Source organism: Chiloscyllium plagiosum, unplaced genomic scaffold (assembly GCF_037043375.1).
Source record: "Chiloscyllium plagiosum isolate Xiang-an unplaced genomic scaffold, Cpla_swu_hap1 HiC_scaffold_45, whole genome shotgun sequence".
NCBI classification, from domain to species: domain Eukaryota; kingdom Metazoa; phylum Chordata; class Chondrichthyes; order Orectolobiformes; family Hemiscylliidae; genus Chiloscyllium; species Chiloscyllium plagiosum.
In genome coordinates, this window is record NW_028270183.1 from 4,810,441 (window position 1) to 4,827,196 (window position 16,756).

The window sequence follows — 16,756 nt, forward strand, 5'->3', positions numbered from 1 at the left end:
ATCCAAATTCTAGTCTCCAATCCCTGCAATGTGTTCATTATAAGTTTGAACCTCCCAGTGGAACTGGAGTTTGTTATTTAATACTGATGCTTGTTGATGCATGCATATGTGTGGACAACATTTGGATTAGATTTGGCAATGACCCAAATTGAAGTATTTTACCTATATTCATTGTCAGACCTCAAGCATGACATTTGATGTCTGAGTTAGGTGCTAGAGTGCTGTAGGTGTCCAACAGCTTGTATTCAGCAAAATATCAGCACATCTAAAAGTGAAGGTCAGAAAAAGATGGGAGAAAATAATAAATGAATTTGTTAATACTAATTTAGTCAACTTCCAATAACTTTAGTAGTTTGAGCTCAGTGCTGAAGTGAGGTATATGCAATCACAAGTGTGTTTACTATACTGGAAGAATTAATCTTTTGCCCCTCAAACCTAGGGATTATTCCTGCCCCTCTTTAATAACTGGACAGGTCTCTTAAGTGCTGTTTTATATCAACAAGCAAAATCATAAAACCTTTAGTGTGGAAGCAGGCCATTCTGCTATTGGGTCCACACCGACTCTGTGAAGAGCATCTCTCTCAGACCACCCTGCTGCCTTAGCCCTGCATTTCCCATGGCTAATCCACCTAGCCTGCACATACCTGAACACTTTGGGCAATTTAGTATAGCCAGTCCACCCACCCCACACTGGACTGTAGGAAGAAACCTACGCAGGCATGGAGAGAAGAGATACATAGGAGATAGGAGCAAGAGGTGGCCATTCGGTCCTTTGAGCCTGCTCTGCCATTCATCATGATCATCCAACTCAATAGCCTAATCCTGCTTTCTCCCTCTAACTTTGACCCTATTCACCCCAAGTGCCTTTTGAGTACATTCAGTGTTTTGGCATCACCTACTTCCTGTGGAAACGAATTCCACAGGCTCATCACTCTGGGTGGAGAAATGTCTCATCTCCATCTTAAATGGTCTACCCCGAATCCTCAGACTGTGAGCCCAGGTTCTGGACACATCCACCATTGAGAACATCCTCCCTGCATCTACCCCATCTAGTCCTGTTAGAATTTTATAAGTCTCTATGAGAGTCCCCCACATTCATCTGAACTCCAGCGAAAACAATGCTAACCTAGCCAATCTCTCCTCATATGTCAGCCCTGCCATTCCCAGAATCAGCCTGGTAAACTGTTGCTGCACTCCATCAAGAGCAAGAGCATCCTTTCTCAGCAAAGGAGACCAAACTGCACACAATATTCTAGGTGTGGCCTCACCAAGGTCCTGCATAACTGTGACAACACAGCCCTGTTCCTGTACTCGAAACCTCTCACAGTGAAGGCCAACATACCATTTGTCTTCTTTACTGCTTGCTGCACCTGAATAAATACCTTCAGTGACTGGTGCACAAGGACACCCAGGTCCCACTGCACACTCCCCTCTCCCAATTTACAGCCATTCAGGTAGTAATCTGTCTTCTTGTCTTTGCTTCCAAAGTGAATAACCTCAGATTTATCCAAATTATACTGCATCTACCAATGATTTGCGCACTCACCCAACCTGTCCAGATCATGTCGGAGGATCTCTGTATCCTCATCACAGTTCACCCTCCCACCCAACTTGGTGTCATCTGCACACTTTAAGATGTTACATTTTGTTCCATCATCAAACCATGAGATATATTATGACTAGCTGGGGTCCCAGCACCGATCCCAGTGGCACCCTACTGCCTGCTAATTTGCCAATGTGCAAACTCCACACAGACAGTTGCCTGAGGATGGAATTGAACCTGGGTTCATGGTGCTGTGAGGCAGCAATAGTAGCCACTGTGCCACCCCAAAAGAGTAGACTTTATTGCTGGAGGTTAGAAATTAGTTGTTGCGGGAAGATCAGCTTTATATTGTAATTCAAGCTATTTCCAGTAATTTTGTGGTGCACAGATAGTTAGGTGGACCAGAAAGCCATTATATAGTGTGTTCCTTTTCAGTACTCAGAGTGAGTAATGAATACAATGAATTGGTGGAAGTATTTTGAGAGTTCTACTGGTTTATGTACAAAACAATTGAATGTTAAAGCTCATTGCCAGATGGAAACATAATGAAGAGGAAAATAAATAGCTATTATTAATTCGTGGGATGTGGGTATCTCTGGCTATGCCAGCATTTGTTGCCTTTCCCTAATTGCTCAGAGGTTCATTAACCGTACTGCTGGGGTCTCGAGTCAAATGAAGGCCAGATCAGGTAAGGACATATCCCTAAATGACATTAGTGAATCAGATGGCTTTTTGTGACATTGACAATAGTTTCACGGTTACCATTAGGCCAGTTCTTTATTCCAGATTTTTAAAAAATTGAATTCAAATTTAACCATTTGCCATGATGAGATTCAAATTCATTAGCTTGGCGTTCTGGATTGAAGGAGAAAGTGAGGACTGCAGATGCTGGAGACCAGAGTTGAAAAGTGTGGTGCTGGAAAAACACAGCAGGCCAGGCAGCATCCGAGGAGCAGGAGAATCATTGTGGCATAAGCCCTTCTTCAGGAATGAAGGTCTAGTGACATTAAAGCATTGCCGCCACCTCCCCATCACCTTTCTACTCAGATCACTGTTGCCAGTCTCCCAGATCTTCATGGTCATTCAAATTCCTTCTTCACCTGTTCCAGTTATGCAGAGCACAGCAAATTAGGATTATGTAGGACAGTCTTTTTGGACTATGTTGCAAGGCTTTTATCAGATTAATCCAAGCATCGAATCTTATCCTCAGCAGGCTTATTGTCTGCTCCGCGATAGTTCTGTTTGAAGAATGGACAGCACAGTGATTTTAGGTTAGAATTACCAGCCTAATGACAATACCATATACCACTGTCTTTCCACATACAGTATCATGCACAAAAGGGAAAAGTGAATTTTAATTTCAAAACTTCTCTTAATAACTGAGGAGTTTGAAATTTATGTTCTTATATTTTCCCTTTCGAAACAAGCCATGGTGCATTTGCACTACACCACTCCCACCTGCCCCAAACGCTCTGCTTGTGAAGTCAAATGTTTAAATGTCTTACAATAAACTCTCTTTAGGGTTAAAACAAGAAAAGTTGTTTATTCAAGCATTCAACCTGGGAGATAAATCATAATACACACATATACACATGTACACAAGCATACAAGGAAGAAAAGAGAAAAGGAAAATAATGTGATTTCACATTACTTAAAAAACATGTAAATTAGTGCCAGTATCTTTGATTTTTAAGTCAACATCCAGTAAAGGTTTGTAGTCAGCTGGTTAGGAAGAATTCCTTTTTGTAATTCCTTGGATGCAGTGGTTTGCATTTGAAAGAATAGCGATATAGTTTTTGCTGACTGGGGAAATAATTCACTTTTCAAGCAAAATGCAGGAGCCTTTCCACAAATCAGACTTTTGAGAGAGATTGAGACTTGAGGAAGCATTAGTTAAGCCAAGTTGCTTGGCTGTTTTCTGTTCTGATGTTAAAAGAAGACTAAGGAAAAGCAATGTCAAAACTGTACAATAAAACATGTTCAAAACCAAGTGCTTCAGTCATGTGACTAGGGCTCCCAGTTGATGCAGTCAGTTAATGAGGTGGTTTTGATGTCACTCGTTAAAAAACATTGTGTATTTAAGGAGATGATGGTACAGATCATCTCATGAGTAATATATTTCAATGGTTTCCTTTGTTTCAAACTGGCTGAGTGTAAACATCTTTGCAGTTTCTTAATTGAAAGGTCTGTACGCTGCAATACGTATAACACTCCAGGAGAATTATGTAAACCTTTGTCCCTGGTTACTGCTGATCAGAAGTTTTGGGAAATTATAGTCAACTGGCATCATGTGATCAGTAGCAGATCTGTTGTCAGTCTAACAAAATATCAATATAATAAATGTCCAAACAAAATAATATTGTTTTAAAGAAAACCAGTGTAGGATCTCTCATTTTGTCCCTTCTGGGCATGACAATGTTGTGAGGTTAGTTATAGACTGGAATCTGATTCAGGATTTCAAATAATATTGAGAAATGAATGAGACAGAGTTTTGAAATATCATTAGAAACAGCACATTTTTATTTATGACTCTTAATGATCCATGAGGCTTTAATTGAATGAAATTAATCAATCTGTTTTGAGTATAGTACTACAGTATTTAAATGCTAATATTAGATTGTCTTGTTCACTTATCAGATGAAATAGTGGGTGAGTCTCCTTGTGGGACAGACTCTCCTGCTCGAACCTGTCCAGTTGGAATGAACTGCACTGAATACTGGGAAGGGCCAAATTATGGAATTACACAATTTGATAACATCCTGTTTGCTGTGCTGACTGTATTCCAGTGCATCACCATGGAGGGCTGGACTGATCTCTTGTATGATGTGAGTAACTAGGAGACTTGACTTCAGCAAGTATTTCTGACAACATTATTTCAATCTTTCAATTAATTTGAATTTGAATCTGAGTTTTGGTCTTGGCTCTGGACCTCAATTTTTTGTAATTTTATTTGTTGCTTTGGAAATAAATTTAATCCTAATTTTAATTGAATGCTTTTTCCTGAGACTTTAGTCTTGGAGAAACATTGTAAATGGTTATTTTTTGCTTTCTATGCTTATTCTAAAATTAATTTTTCAAAATGTGTCTAGTATAAAGTTTTCAATTCATCTATGGTGTAAAGAAATGCAGAACTTTTGTTTTATTTATACTTGTGTGAATAATTTGAGTTAGAGTATGTATAATTTTAAGAGAACAATGTAAAATACAAAATATAGGTTTCTGTCCTTGCAGATGTAAACAGAGAATTATTTTATGAATGAATACATAGGCCAATTACAGATAACATTACCGATGAGAACCCAGGCTTTGCTTTGCTGTGATTTCCATGTACAAGTTGAAGGCAAAATGGAATAATGTTCTGGAAAGAGTCAGCACCCCTTTAAGATCATTTTACACTGGTATAAGGGCTGAGTGTGTAAAGTAGAATGTATAGCAACAATCTTAATTGAAAGATGGCTCTGTTAAGTTTAATCCTTCCTATACTAACATGTAATGTGGAATTATTTAATTGTTTTTCATTTTTTAAAAACTCATTTAGAAGCTTTTGCAAACAAAATTTTCATAGATGATAGGGCATAGAACGGCTGAGCAGGAAGAATGATGGAAGTAGAATCTATAGTGGTTTTTAAACATAAAATTATAGAAAATATGTACAGGAGTTGGCCATTCAGACCTTCAGATCTGTTTCACCATTCAATATGGTCATGGCTGATCATTCAACTCAGTACCCTGTCCCCACTGTCTACTCATATTGTTTTGATCCCTTTAGCCCTCAGTGCTAGCTATATCTAACTTTTAAAAAAGGAATTGGACAAAGAGAAATTTAAAGGAATATGGGGAAAGGGTATGGATAATGGATTTAAATGGTTTACTTTTGCAGACACTAAAGTAAAATGCTGGTGATGCTGGAAATCTTAAATAAAAACAGAAAATACTGGAAATACTCCACAAGTCAGGAAAGAATTGAAGAGAGAAAACAGTTAACATTTCAAGTTAAAGAAGGGAAGGTGTAATGTGAGGGTACTGGTGTTAAACTAGGGTCGACAAAGTCAGAAGTCACATGACACCAAGTTATAGTCCAATAAGTTTATTTGAGATCACAATCTTTCGGAATGCTGTTTCTTCATCAGGTGAAGTGGAGGGAAGCACACAGGTACAGAATTTATAGGCAGAGAGATCATTGCAAGATAATTTCAGGGAATTACGAATATGAAAAGATAATACCAATGGTTTGAGTGGAGTGTCGACAGGCTGAATAACAAGTCTTTTCAGGTGATCAAAACTGTCAAATGGCTCTACAGCAAACAAAGGGGTGATCTATGATCTGATTGATTAAGGTCGAGAGGTAATTACAAAAACATCAAAAATAAGAACGTGCTAGCGATAAACTGAATGGCTGACATAACATAATAGATATAAGAGTTGCATGCCGAGGATCTAACCATGATGAGGAGGTGCTGGGTGTTAAGCTGCATATCTAACTGAATGAGAAGAATTTAAAAATATATGTATTTCACAATAACATGGTGAAAATAATGTATGAAGTTGCCTCTTGCATCTTTGAACAGACAATAGACAATAGACAATAGGTGCAGGAGTAGGTCATTCAGCCCTTGGAGCCTGCACTGCCATTCAATATGATTATGGCTGATCATTCCTAATCAGTATCCTCTTCCTGCCTTATCTCCATAACCCTTGATTCCACTATCTTTGAGAGCTCTATCCAACTCTTTCTTAAATGAATCCAGAGACTGGGCCTCCACTGCCCTCTGGGGCAGAGCATTCCACACAGCCACCACTCTCTGGGTGAAGAAGTTTCTCCTCATCTCTGTCTTAAATGATCTACCCCATATTTTTAAGCTGTGTCCTCTGGTTCTGCACTTACCCATCAGCGGAAATATGTTTCCTGCTGCCAGACTGTCCAATTATTTCATAATCTTATCTGTCTCAATCAGATCCCCTCTCAGTCTTCTAAACTCAAGGGTATACAAGCCCAGTCGCTTCAGTCTTTCAGTGTAAGGTAATCCCGCCGTTCCAGGAATTGACCTTGTGAACCTATGCTGCATTCCCTCAATAGCCAGAATGTCTTTCCTCAAATTTGGAGACCAGAACTGCACACAGTACTCCAGGTGTGGTCTCACCAGGGCCCTGTACAGCTGCAGAAGCACCTCTTTGCTTCTATACTCAATTCCTCTTGTTATGAAGGCCAGCATGCTATTAGCCTTCTTCACTACCTGCTGTACCTGCATGCTTGCCTTCATTGACTGGTGTACAAGAACACCCAGATCTCTCTGTACTGCCCCTTTACCTAAATTGATTCCATTTAGGTAGTAATCTGCCTTCCTGTTCTTGCCACCAAAATGGATAACCATACATTTATCCACATTAAACTGCATCTGCCATGCATCTGCCCACTCACCTAATTTGTCCAGGTCACTCTGTAATCTCCTAACATCCTCATCACATTTCACCCTGCCACCCAGCTTTGTATCATCAGCAAATTTGCTAATGTTATTGCTGATACCATCTTCTATATCATTAACATATATTGTAAAAAGCTGCGGTCCCAGCACGGATCCCTGCGGTACCCCACTAGTCACTGCCTGTCATTCCGAAATGGAGCCGTTTATCACTACCCTTTGTTTCCTATCAGCCAAGCAGTTTTCAATCCAATCTAGTACTTTGCCCCCAATACCATGCGCCCTAATTTTACTCACTAACCTCCTGTGTGGGACTTTATCAAAAGCTTTATGAAAGTCCAGGTACACTACATCTACTGGATCTCCCTCGTCCATCTTCAGAGTTACATCCTCAAAAAATTCAAGAAGATTAGTCAAGCATGATTTCCCCTTCATAAATCCATGCTGACTCTGTCCTATCCTGTTACTACTATCCAGATGTGCCGTAACTTCATCCTTTATAATAGACTCCAGCATCTTTCCCACCACTGAGGTCAGACTAACTGGTCTATAATTTCCTGCTTTCTCCCTCCCACCTTTCTTAAAAAGTGGTATAACATTAGCCACCCTCCAATCCTCAGGAACTGACCCCGAATCTATTGAACTCTGGAAAATAATCACCAACGCATCCACGATTTCCCGAGCCACCTCCTTCAGTACCCTGGGATGTAAGCCATCAGTCCCCGGAGACTTATCAACCTTCAGACCTAACAGTCTCTCCAACACCAAATCCTGGCAAATATAAATTCCCTTAAGTTCAGGTCCTTCAGCCACTGTTACCTCAGGGAGATCGCTTGTGTCTTCCCCAGTGAACACAGATCTGAAGTACCCATTTAATTCTTCTGCCATTTCTTTGTTTCCCGTAATATATTCCCCTGTTTCTGTCTTCAAGGGCCCAATTTTAGTCCTAACCATTTTTTTGCCTTGCACATGCTTAAAAAAGCTTTTACTATCCTCCTTTATATTATTGGCCAGTTTACCTTCATACCTCATTTTTCCTCTGCGTATTTCCTTCTTAGTAATCCTCTGTTGCTCTTTAAAAGCTTCCCAGTCCTCAGTTTTCCCACTTATCCTTGCTATGTTATACTTTTTCTCTTTTAACTTTATATGTTTCTTAACTTCCCTCGTCAGCCACGGCCGCCCATGCCTCCTCCTGGGATCTTTCTTCCTTTTAGGAATGAACTGATCCTGCAACTTCTGCATTATACACAGAAATATCCACCATTGTTCCTCCACAGTCATCCCTGCTAAGGTATTGCACCATTGAACTTTGGACAGCTCCTCCCTCATAGCTCTATAGTTCCCTTTATTCAACAGAAGTACTGTCACTTCCGACTGTACCCTCTCCCTCTCAAACTGCAGATTGAAGCTTAATGTATTATGGTCACAGCTTTATTAATGATTTGTTTCTCTAAGGCCTTACCCTTTATCAAAGAAATCATGGTTAGAGTTAATCATTTCTGAAATATCAGGTCTGATTTTAAATCTGTCCAAGTTACCAATTATCTGTGCAGAAAGAAGTTTATGGGTCAATTTCTGCTTCCAGCATGGAAAATCATAACAAGCATCACATGATTTGCTTTGCTACCATGAAAATAAATCTTTCCTCAGATTATAATATTATGTGAGTATGTGTTTCAAAATTTTTTTTAAAACAAGCTAAAGGATGAATTTAGAATCTCTTTTGATGTGAGATTTCATAGGAAAGCTTCATAACTTCTTTCTCACGCGAGAGCATGGCTTCTTGAGACTGAGATGGAGAGTCTGTATTTTATTCAATTTATACTAAGAATTTGAAAAGAATGTTGATATGAAAAGGTATTTATGCATCTCCATTGTATTTATCTATAGTGACTGAGGAAAATGCTGATTACTGACTCTATGGCAACCAATTTAAAAGCAAGAGAGTTTTCAACTTATGGGCAGAAGTGTTGTTTGTATTCTTTTATTGTGAAGGTGCATCTCTTGTTACCCTATAATCCTTCCAATATTGCCCTCCCATTGCTGTCAGATCATTGAGCAATGCCTCAGGAGGTCAGCTAGTTTAATTGCTTATTCAAAACACCCTTGTTATTCCAGATGCAAAATAAAAAAGGGCAAAAACATTTTATAATGGAGATACCTGACAGGAAGTCAGAATTTACAATCATCTTCAATCCTGATGTCTCCCAAAGCAAATAACAATTAAATTCACTTTATCCTAGCTTTGTGTTTGCTTAACAATAACAATTAAAATGTATCACCATTAAGTGACAAACTTCAACTTGATAGCACAAAATTGCATTGTTTTTCACATGACATGAAACATGTGTCTTTATAAAGTAGCACATTGTCAGATTTATATTAAGCATAGCCAATCATAGAATCAAATCATCCCATTTTGCAAAACATCCCATTCCTGTTTTTCTCGTAATACCAGAAATTTTCAACATCTGTTTCATAAATTTTAGATTAGTGTGTAATGTCCTGGTTAGAAAGAATTTACATTTTAGGCTAATCTCTTATTTCAAATTTTAGTCTGTTTTGTTGAACAGAATACCCTGAAAATATTTTTACTATTTCTTATACAGCTAGTTAACAACATGAGGACCTGCATGTTCTTAATATTTGGCCAAACGACTACATGATGAAACCAGTGCTGAGTACCGATACCATGATTAAGTAGATAACTGTACTGGCTGTGGCACTATTGAGCCATGCAAATAAACATAATCGCAAGTTCAGTTTCTGGGGTCAAATTTTCTGTAGAGGGCAGGATGAAAGTGAGATAACGTAGTGGCACGCATCAAGTGAGATTGACTTCTTTTGAGTACTTTGGAGTAGATACTGGCTGCTTGCTCTTCAAGAAATGCAGCTTATTTTAAACCAGTGTGAATGTGTGAGTTGTGATGTAGCTTCCATGAATGGCAGCATGAGGGAGAAGAGTTGCAGTGCTCATGGGGCAGGATGAAGCAAAGGTGGCATAATGGAAGAAGGATCAGTGGAGAGAGGAGGAATGCTGTCCGGGGAAGGATGAAATAGACATGGTAACATGTGCTTGTCCTATGCTGCATCTTCTGGGCTGGTTGCTGGATTGGATTTATCTCTGGGAGTTGGGTGAAAAACAAAATTTTCTGAGATTGGAACCTTAATTTTCTTCAATTAGTTGCTCAAGATGGGTGGGTAGCGTGTCCATCGTGCCAGGGCCTGCGTTCAACAGTTAGGTTTAACCTCACTGAAGAGAAGCTTGTTATTGTGTCCAAGAAAGTACAAAGACATTATTAAGCATCCTTGTCATAGAGCTGTACAGCATGGAAACAGACCCTTTGGTCCAACTTGTTCATGCTGACCAGATGCCCTAGTGTTCTGCATTTGCAGGTTTCCTATAAGTGCAATGTTAGAATTAGAATTAGAATTCCTACAGTGTGGAAACAGGCCCTTCAGCCCAACAAGTCTACACTGCCCCTCCGAAGAGCACCCCACCCAGACCCATTACCCTACATTTCGCCTGACCAAAACTATACATCCCTCAACATGGTTTTGTGAAGGGCAGGTCGTGCCTCACAAACCTTATTGAATTCTTTGAAAAGGTGACGAAGGAGGTTGATGAGGGGAAAGCGGTAGATGTGGTATATATGGATTTTAGTAAGGCATTTGATAAGGTTCCCCATGGTAGGCTACTGCAGAAAATACGGAGATATGGCATTGAGGGTGAGTTGGAGGTTTGGATTAGGAATTGGCTGGATGGAAGAAGACAGAGGGTAGTAGTTGATGGCAAAGTTTCTTCATGGAGTGCCGTCACTAGCGGTGTTCCGCAAGGATCTGTTTTGGGACCATTGCTGTTTGTCATTTTTATAAATGACCTGGAAGAGGGGTTAGAAGGTTGGGTGAGCAAGTTTGCGGATGATACGAAAGTCGGAGGAGTTGTTGACAGTGAGGAAGGATGTGGCAGGTTACAGCAGGATATAGAGAAGCTGCAGAGCTGGGCAGAAAGGTGGCAAATGGAATTCAATGTAGCTAAGTGTGAGGTGATTCACTTTGGGAAGAGTAACAAAAAGATGGGGTACTGGGCTAATGGTCGGATACTTGGTAGTGTGGATGAGCAGAGGGATCTTGGTGTCCATGTACACAGATCTCTGAAAGTTGCCACCCAGGTAAATAGTGCGGTGAGGAAGGCATATGGCGTACTGGCTTTTATTGGTAGAGGAATTGAGTTCCGGAGTCCTGAGGTCATGATGCAGTTGTATAAGACTCTGGTGCGGCCGCATCTGGAATATTGTGTGCAGTTTTGGTCGCCATACTATAGGAAGGATGTGGAGGCACTGGAACGGGTGCAGAGGAGGTTTACCAGGATGTTGCCTGGTATGGAAGGAAGATCGTATGAGGAAAGACTGAGACACTTGGGGCTGTTTTCATTAGAGAAAAGAAGGTTTAGGGGTGACTTGATTGAGGTGTACAAGATGATTAGGGGGTTAGATAGGGTTGACAGTGTGAACCTTTTCCCGCGTATGGAGTCGGGTATTACAAGGGGGCATAGCTTTAAATTAAGGGGGGGGTAGATATAGGACTGAAGTTAGGGGTAGGTTCTTCACTCAGCGAGTCGTAAATTCATGGAATGCCCTGCCAGTAGCAGTGGTGGACTCTCCCTCTTTATGGGCATTTAAGCGGGCATTGGATAGGTATATGGAGGATAGTGGGTTAGTATAGGTTAGGTGGGCTTGGATCGGCGCAACATCGAGGGCCAAAGGGCCTGTACTGCGCTGTATTCTTCTATGTTCTATGTTCTATAACACTATGGGCAATTTTAGCTTGGCCAATTCACCTAACCTGCTCATCTTTGGACTGTGGGAGGAAACCAGAGCATCCATAGGAAACCCACGCAGACACGGGGAGAATGTACAAACTCCACATAGACAATCTATGTCTGATAGATTGCACATATTGAAAAGTTACAGACAGAAAGAGGTTCTTCAACTCTGTTATCTATGCCTGCCGAATAACCCATTCCAATTACACTTTACAGTACTTAGCCTATAACCTTACAGGTTTCAACATTTCAGTGCAGACACAAATTCCTTTTAAATGAGTTGACTGTTTCCACTTCAACCACCAGACTGGGCAGAGATCCACCAGTACGGTGGATCTTACATCATGTTCCTTCTAAATCTCCTACTGATCACCGCTTTTAAGTCTGTTTCCCTTGGCAACTGTCTGCTTGTGCGAGGTCATACAAGTCTTCTCTGTCCACTCTTTCCAAGCTCCTCAATATTTTGTACATCTCCATTCAGTTGTCTGTCAGCTTCCCCTGTTCTAAGCAAAATGACTCTCACCTATTCAATCTTCCTTCAGAATTGCAATTTTCAAGACCTGGCAACATCTTGTAGATCTTTCTGTACACTCTCCAGAACAATTATGTCCTTGTGTGTGGTTACCAGAACTATCCACAAAATCCAGCTGTGGCCTAACCAGTGTTTTACATAGTTTCAGTATTCTTTAGCATCATTACATCCCTATTTTTGTACTCAAACCTCACCCAAAAACATCCATATGTCTTTTTAACCAACCTACCTACCTGTTCGGTTCATTGAAGGACCTGGACCTGCATTCTAAGATCTCTCACTTTCTTTATCTCTCTCAGTACCTTCCCATTTATTATGTATTCCTTTGTATTGTTTTCCTTCAAATGCATAATTTCACAATTCACTGGATTGAATTTCATTTGCTACTTTTCCACTAATAACCAAACTATTGATATCGTCCTGCAATCCACAGCCATCCTCTTCACTATCAACTATCCAGCTGATTTTTTGTGTTGGCTGCAGATTTCCCAAATGCCTCCATATTTAAGTCCAAGTCATGAATATATACTCCAAACAGCAAGAGACCCAATACTGAGGAAGAGAATGTGGTATCACAATATTGATTAAGGAGTCAATTACTACTTTAATGAGGGACGATATCTTAGAAGGTTCCTCAAACTTCAAAAAAAAGGGTAATCAGTTCGTTGGAGGTGTATAATAAACCTCCAAACAGTGAGGGTAAGACAGATAAACAGATTTCAGAGGCACATTTCAGAGAAGTATAAACATTTTATCATAATACCAATGTAGGATTTCAACTTTCCCAGTATTAACACTTAATTGACAAAGTGTAAAATGCTTGGAGGGGAAGAAATTCTTAAAATTTATCGAGAATAGCCTTTTAAGCCCACGTAGAAAATCCTCCAAAAATACTGAATTTAATTTGAGGTAGCAAAGCTGGACAAGTAGTGGATATGTTCAATGGGGAAGAATTTCAGTGATAGTGACCATAATTAACAAGATTTAAGGTAATTATGGATAAGGATAAAGGTGAATCTGAAATGAAAGTTCAGAATTAGAGGAAGGCTGATTTTAATGTGTGAAGACAAAATCTAGTCAAAGAGGACTGGGAGCAGCAATTTGCATGAATATACACATCTGAGCAGTGGGAGGTGTTCAAAAGAGGAAAGTATCAGTGCAGGGCCAACAAGTTCCCATAAAATGAAGTGTGTGATCAACAAGTCATGAGAATCTTCAATGTCAAGGGAGAGACAGGATTAACTAAAGATAAAAAGGAAGCTAGGGAGGTTTATCCTAGTAGTATTATCGCTACACTATTAATCCAGAGACCCATGTAATGTTCTGGGGACCTGGATTCAAATCATGCCATGGCTGCCATTGGAATTGTCAATTGTCGGAACAATTTATCTGGTTCCCTAATTTTAGATTAGATTAGATTAGATTACAGTGTGGAAACAGGCCCTTCGGCCCAACAAGTCCACACTGACCCGCCGAAGCACAACCCACCCAGACCCATTCGCCCACATTTACCCCTTCACCTAACACTACGGGTAATTTACCATGGCCAATTCACCTAACCTGCACATTTTTGGATTGTGGGAGGAAACCGGAGCACCCGGCGAACGTGCAAACTCTACACAGAGAGTCGCCTGAGGTGGGAATTGAACCCGGGTCTCTGGCGCTGTGAGGCAGCAGTGCTAACCACTGCGCCACCCTGCCGCCCACAAATGTCCTTTAAAAAAAGGAAACTGCTGGGCAATTAGGGATGGGTAATAAATGTTGCCCTAACCAACGATGTCCACATCCTGTGAATGAATAAAAAAAAGATTGTGACAGATACCTAGGGCACAAAACAGAAGAAGCCCTTGAGTGCAGAAAGTGCGTGGCGTTACTTAAAATAGAAATTAGGAGGCTGAAGAGGGAACATGAAAAAACACTGTTGAGTAATATTAATAAAAATCCAAAGGCGTTTTAAAGTGTGGAGCCATAAGGCATAGCTGAGACAATGTAGGTATAGAAATCAGCAAATTAGTATTGAGAGGGAGGAGATATTTGTGGTTTTAGTGGGCTTGAAAATGAATAAATCCCCAACCTTGGATGAAATGTATTCCAGGTTGCTGTGAAAGGCAAGTGAATGGATTGCAGGGCTCTGACATTAATTTTCAAATCCTGTCAGATCACAGGAAGTGTGCCAGAGGCCTGCGAACATGAAGGGTCTTCGAGAAAGGTGATGTGGATAAACCAGGAAACTACATCCATTGAGTCTAATGTCAGTGATACAGAAAATATTGGAAAAATGTTCTGAGGGACAGAATTAATCTCCACTTGGAGAGGCATGGGTTATTCCTCTAAAGCATCTGCTGTTTTGTATCTGTCATAATTTGTCCATAATCTCTAAAAGTTATGAGAGCTGTAGATAAGGAGAAACTTCTCTCTTTAGCAGAGGGGTCAGTAACCAGCGAGCACAGTTTAAGGGTAAAGAGCAAGACATTTAAAGATTCACCTGGACCACACTTCCACCTTTATCACCTTTTTAGGAGCCCTCAAGACATTTGATAAATATTTAGATGAGCACTTGAATCATCATAGCATGCAAGGCTATGGGCCAAGTGCTGGAAAGTAGGATAAGAGTTGAAAGATGCTTTATGATTTGGACTTGAAGGGCCTTTTTCCATGCTATAAAGCTTCTATGACTGACCCCTGTGGAACACCAGTAGAAACTGTTTTCAGTTCACAAAAAGATCCACCACAAGTCAGCCTGGGCTCTTTGTCAGCAGGAAACAGTCCCTTAATCTACAGCTGTCATGTAACCACTTCAAGTTTGTGTATAACAATCAGGACCTCTCCATGATTCCTATATTCTGGTGCACTCACAAGTGGCTAATGTTTTCAGTTTCCCTCGTTGATTACAGAGTTGGCAGCTGGGAAACTAGGGTTGCCTCCAGAAAACCCAGCTGATGACATCATTGAGGAATCTCTGATTGATGTTAAGGAGAGGTACAATGCAGCACATGGCTTCAAAAGGGCCATCATTGACTTGGCCAGAGGTCCTTGAATGCCACAGAGTATCAAACCCTGGCTTTAAAGCTTACATCACCATGACAAATGCAGTAAATAGAATCATGAAGAGAACTTCGTAAGGCAGATGGTAGGACATATGGAGAGCAGAAAGAAGGGCATTATTAGGTCTGGAGCATGCTCCACTGACCTACATCATGGCTGATAGAACTCATCACCATACTCCCCCGCTATCCCTGTAGTCCTGGAGCTATTTCTCTTCCACAATTCTAAAGTTGCATTAGTGAGTGTCTAGTGGCTGTGCCTCCAGTACTCTTATAATGGGCCAATTCCAATCCTTCACATCCCATCCTCCTGAAAGAAACTAAGTCCTTATTGTCTACCTCTCATTCTGAGAATTTGTTTATCTGGCTGTGGAACCCTTAGCTAGAGGAAAGATTTTTAATTTTTCCAATTTGTAGAGTCTGGTCACTTTTTTTTATTCCTCAAATAGATTCTCTCTCTACTCTGTACAATCTAGTGAACTTTCTCTTTAATTCTTGCCTCGTCTGACAATGCTATTTTCCTGAGCTGAAATACTCTTGTGAATTAGATTAGATTACATTACAGTGTAGAAACAGGCCCTTCGGCCCAACAAGTCCATACCGACCCGCCGAAGCGAAACCCACCCATACCCCTACATTTACCCCTTACCTAACACTACGGGCAATTTAGCATGGCCAATTCACCTGACCCTACACATCTTTTGGACTGTGGGAGGAAACCGGAGCACCCGGAGGAAACCCACGCATTCCTAGTAATGATAATAACATGAGGCATACTCATCACTGATCATTTGTTGTTCTTTCTTTGTAATCACTATGTCTAAGTGCAGTCCTGACATCTGCAGCTGGTTTCTAAAGGTAGCTTCTTGACTGGTACACCCCGTTGACTGTGATAAATTTGCTTGAGGTTTAAAGGGCCCCAACAAACTGACAGTCTGCTGCACAGTGCACCTATAGACTCCTTGTCCTGACCTGCAGCAGGAATGGGGTCCTTGCCAAAGGTGAAGTTCTGAATATCCTCTGATGAAACCTCCAGGGTGTCTGACTGGAACTCCTCTCTGTGTATATGATAGAACTTCACTAGCTCCTTGAAATGAAGGGTCATCTGGTGGGAGATCACCTTGTAGTCATTGTATACATGGCTATATTGATGGCATTCAGGTGTAAGTGCAAGTCTGGCAACCACAATGTGTTCTGCTGAGCATGAATGTTCAAGGCACCTTTCCTTGGAAGCACAGTAAGTCCTTGCATGCCAAAGTCACAACTGAGACAGCTTATACCTTGTCGACTGATTTCCTCTCCCTAATGTTCCCTTGTTTGTCTTTGAATGTTATGGTGGAGAATAGAAGCTTGTCAGCTGTATGGGGCTGATCAAGGTCCTGATCTCCAGCA

At 40.7% G+C, this 16,756-nt stretch overlaps 1 protein-coding gene across 15 annotated transcripts in view; it reads left to right on the forward strand.

The window, feature by feature from the left end:
• LOC122552384 (voltage-dependent P/Q-type calcium channel subunit alpha-1A-like) overlaps positions 1-16,756 on the forward strand; it is a 662,051-nt gene that overhangs the window by 331,106 nt on the left and 314,189 nt on the right. For all 15 annotated transcript variants that reach the window (XM_087983287.1, XM_087983286.1, XM_087983285.1 and 12 more), the window contains one exon: positions 4,181-4,368. In XM_087983287.1, coding sequence (XP_087839413.1) covers positions 4,181-4,368 — 188 coding nt within the window. The remainder of the gene's footprint in view (positions 1-4,180; positions 4,369-16,756) is intronic.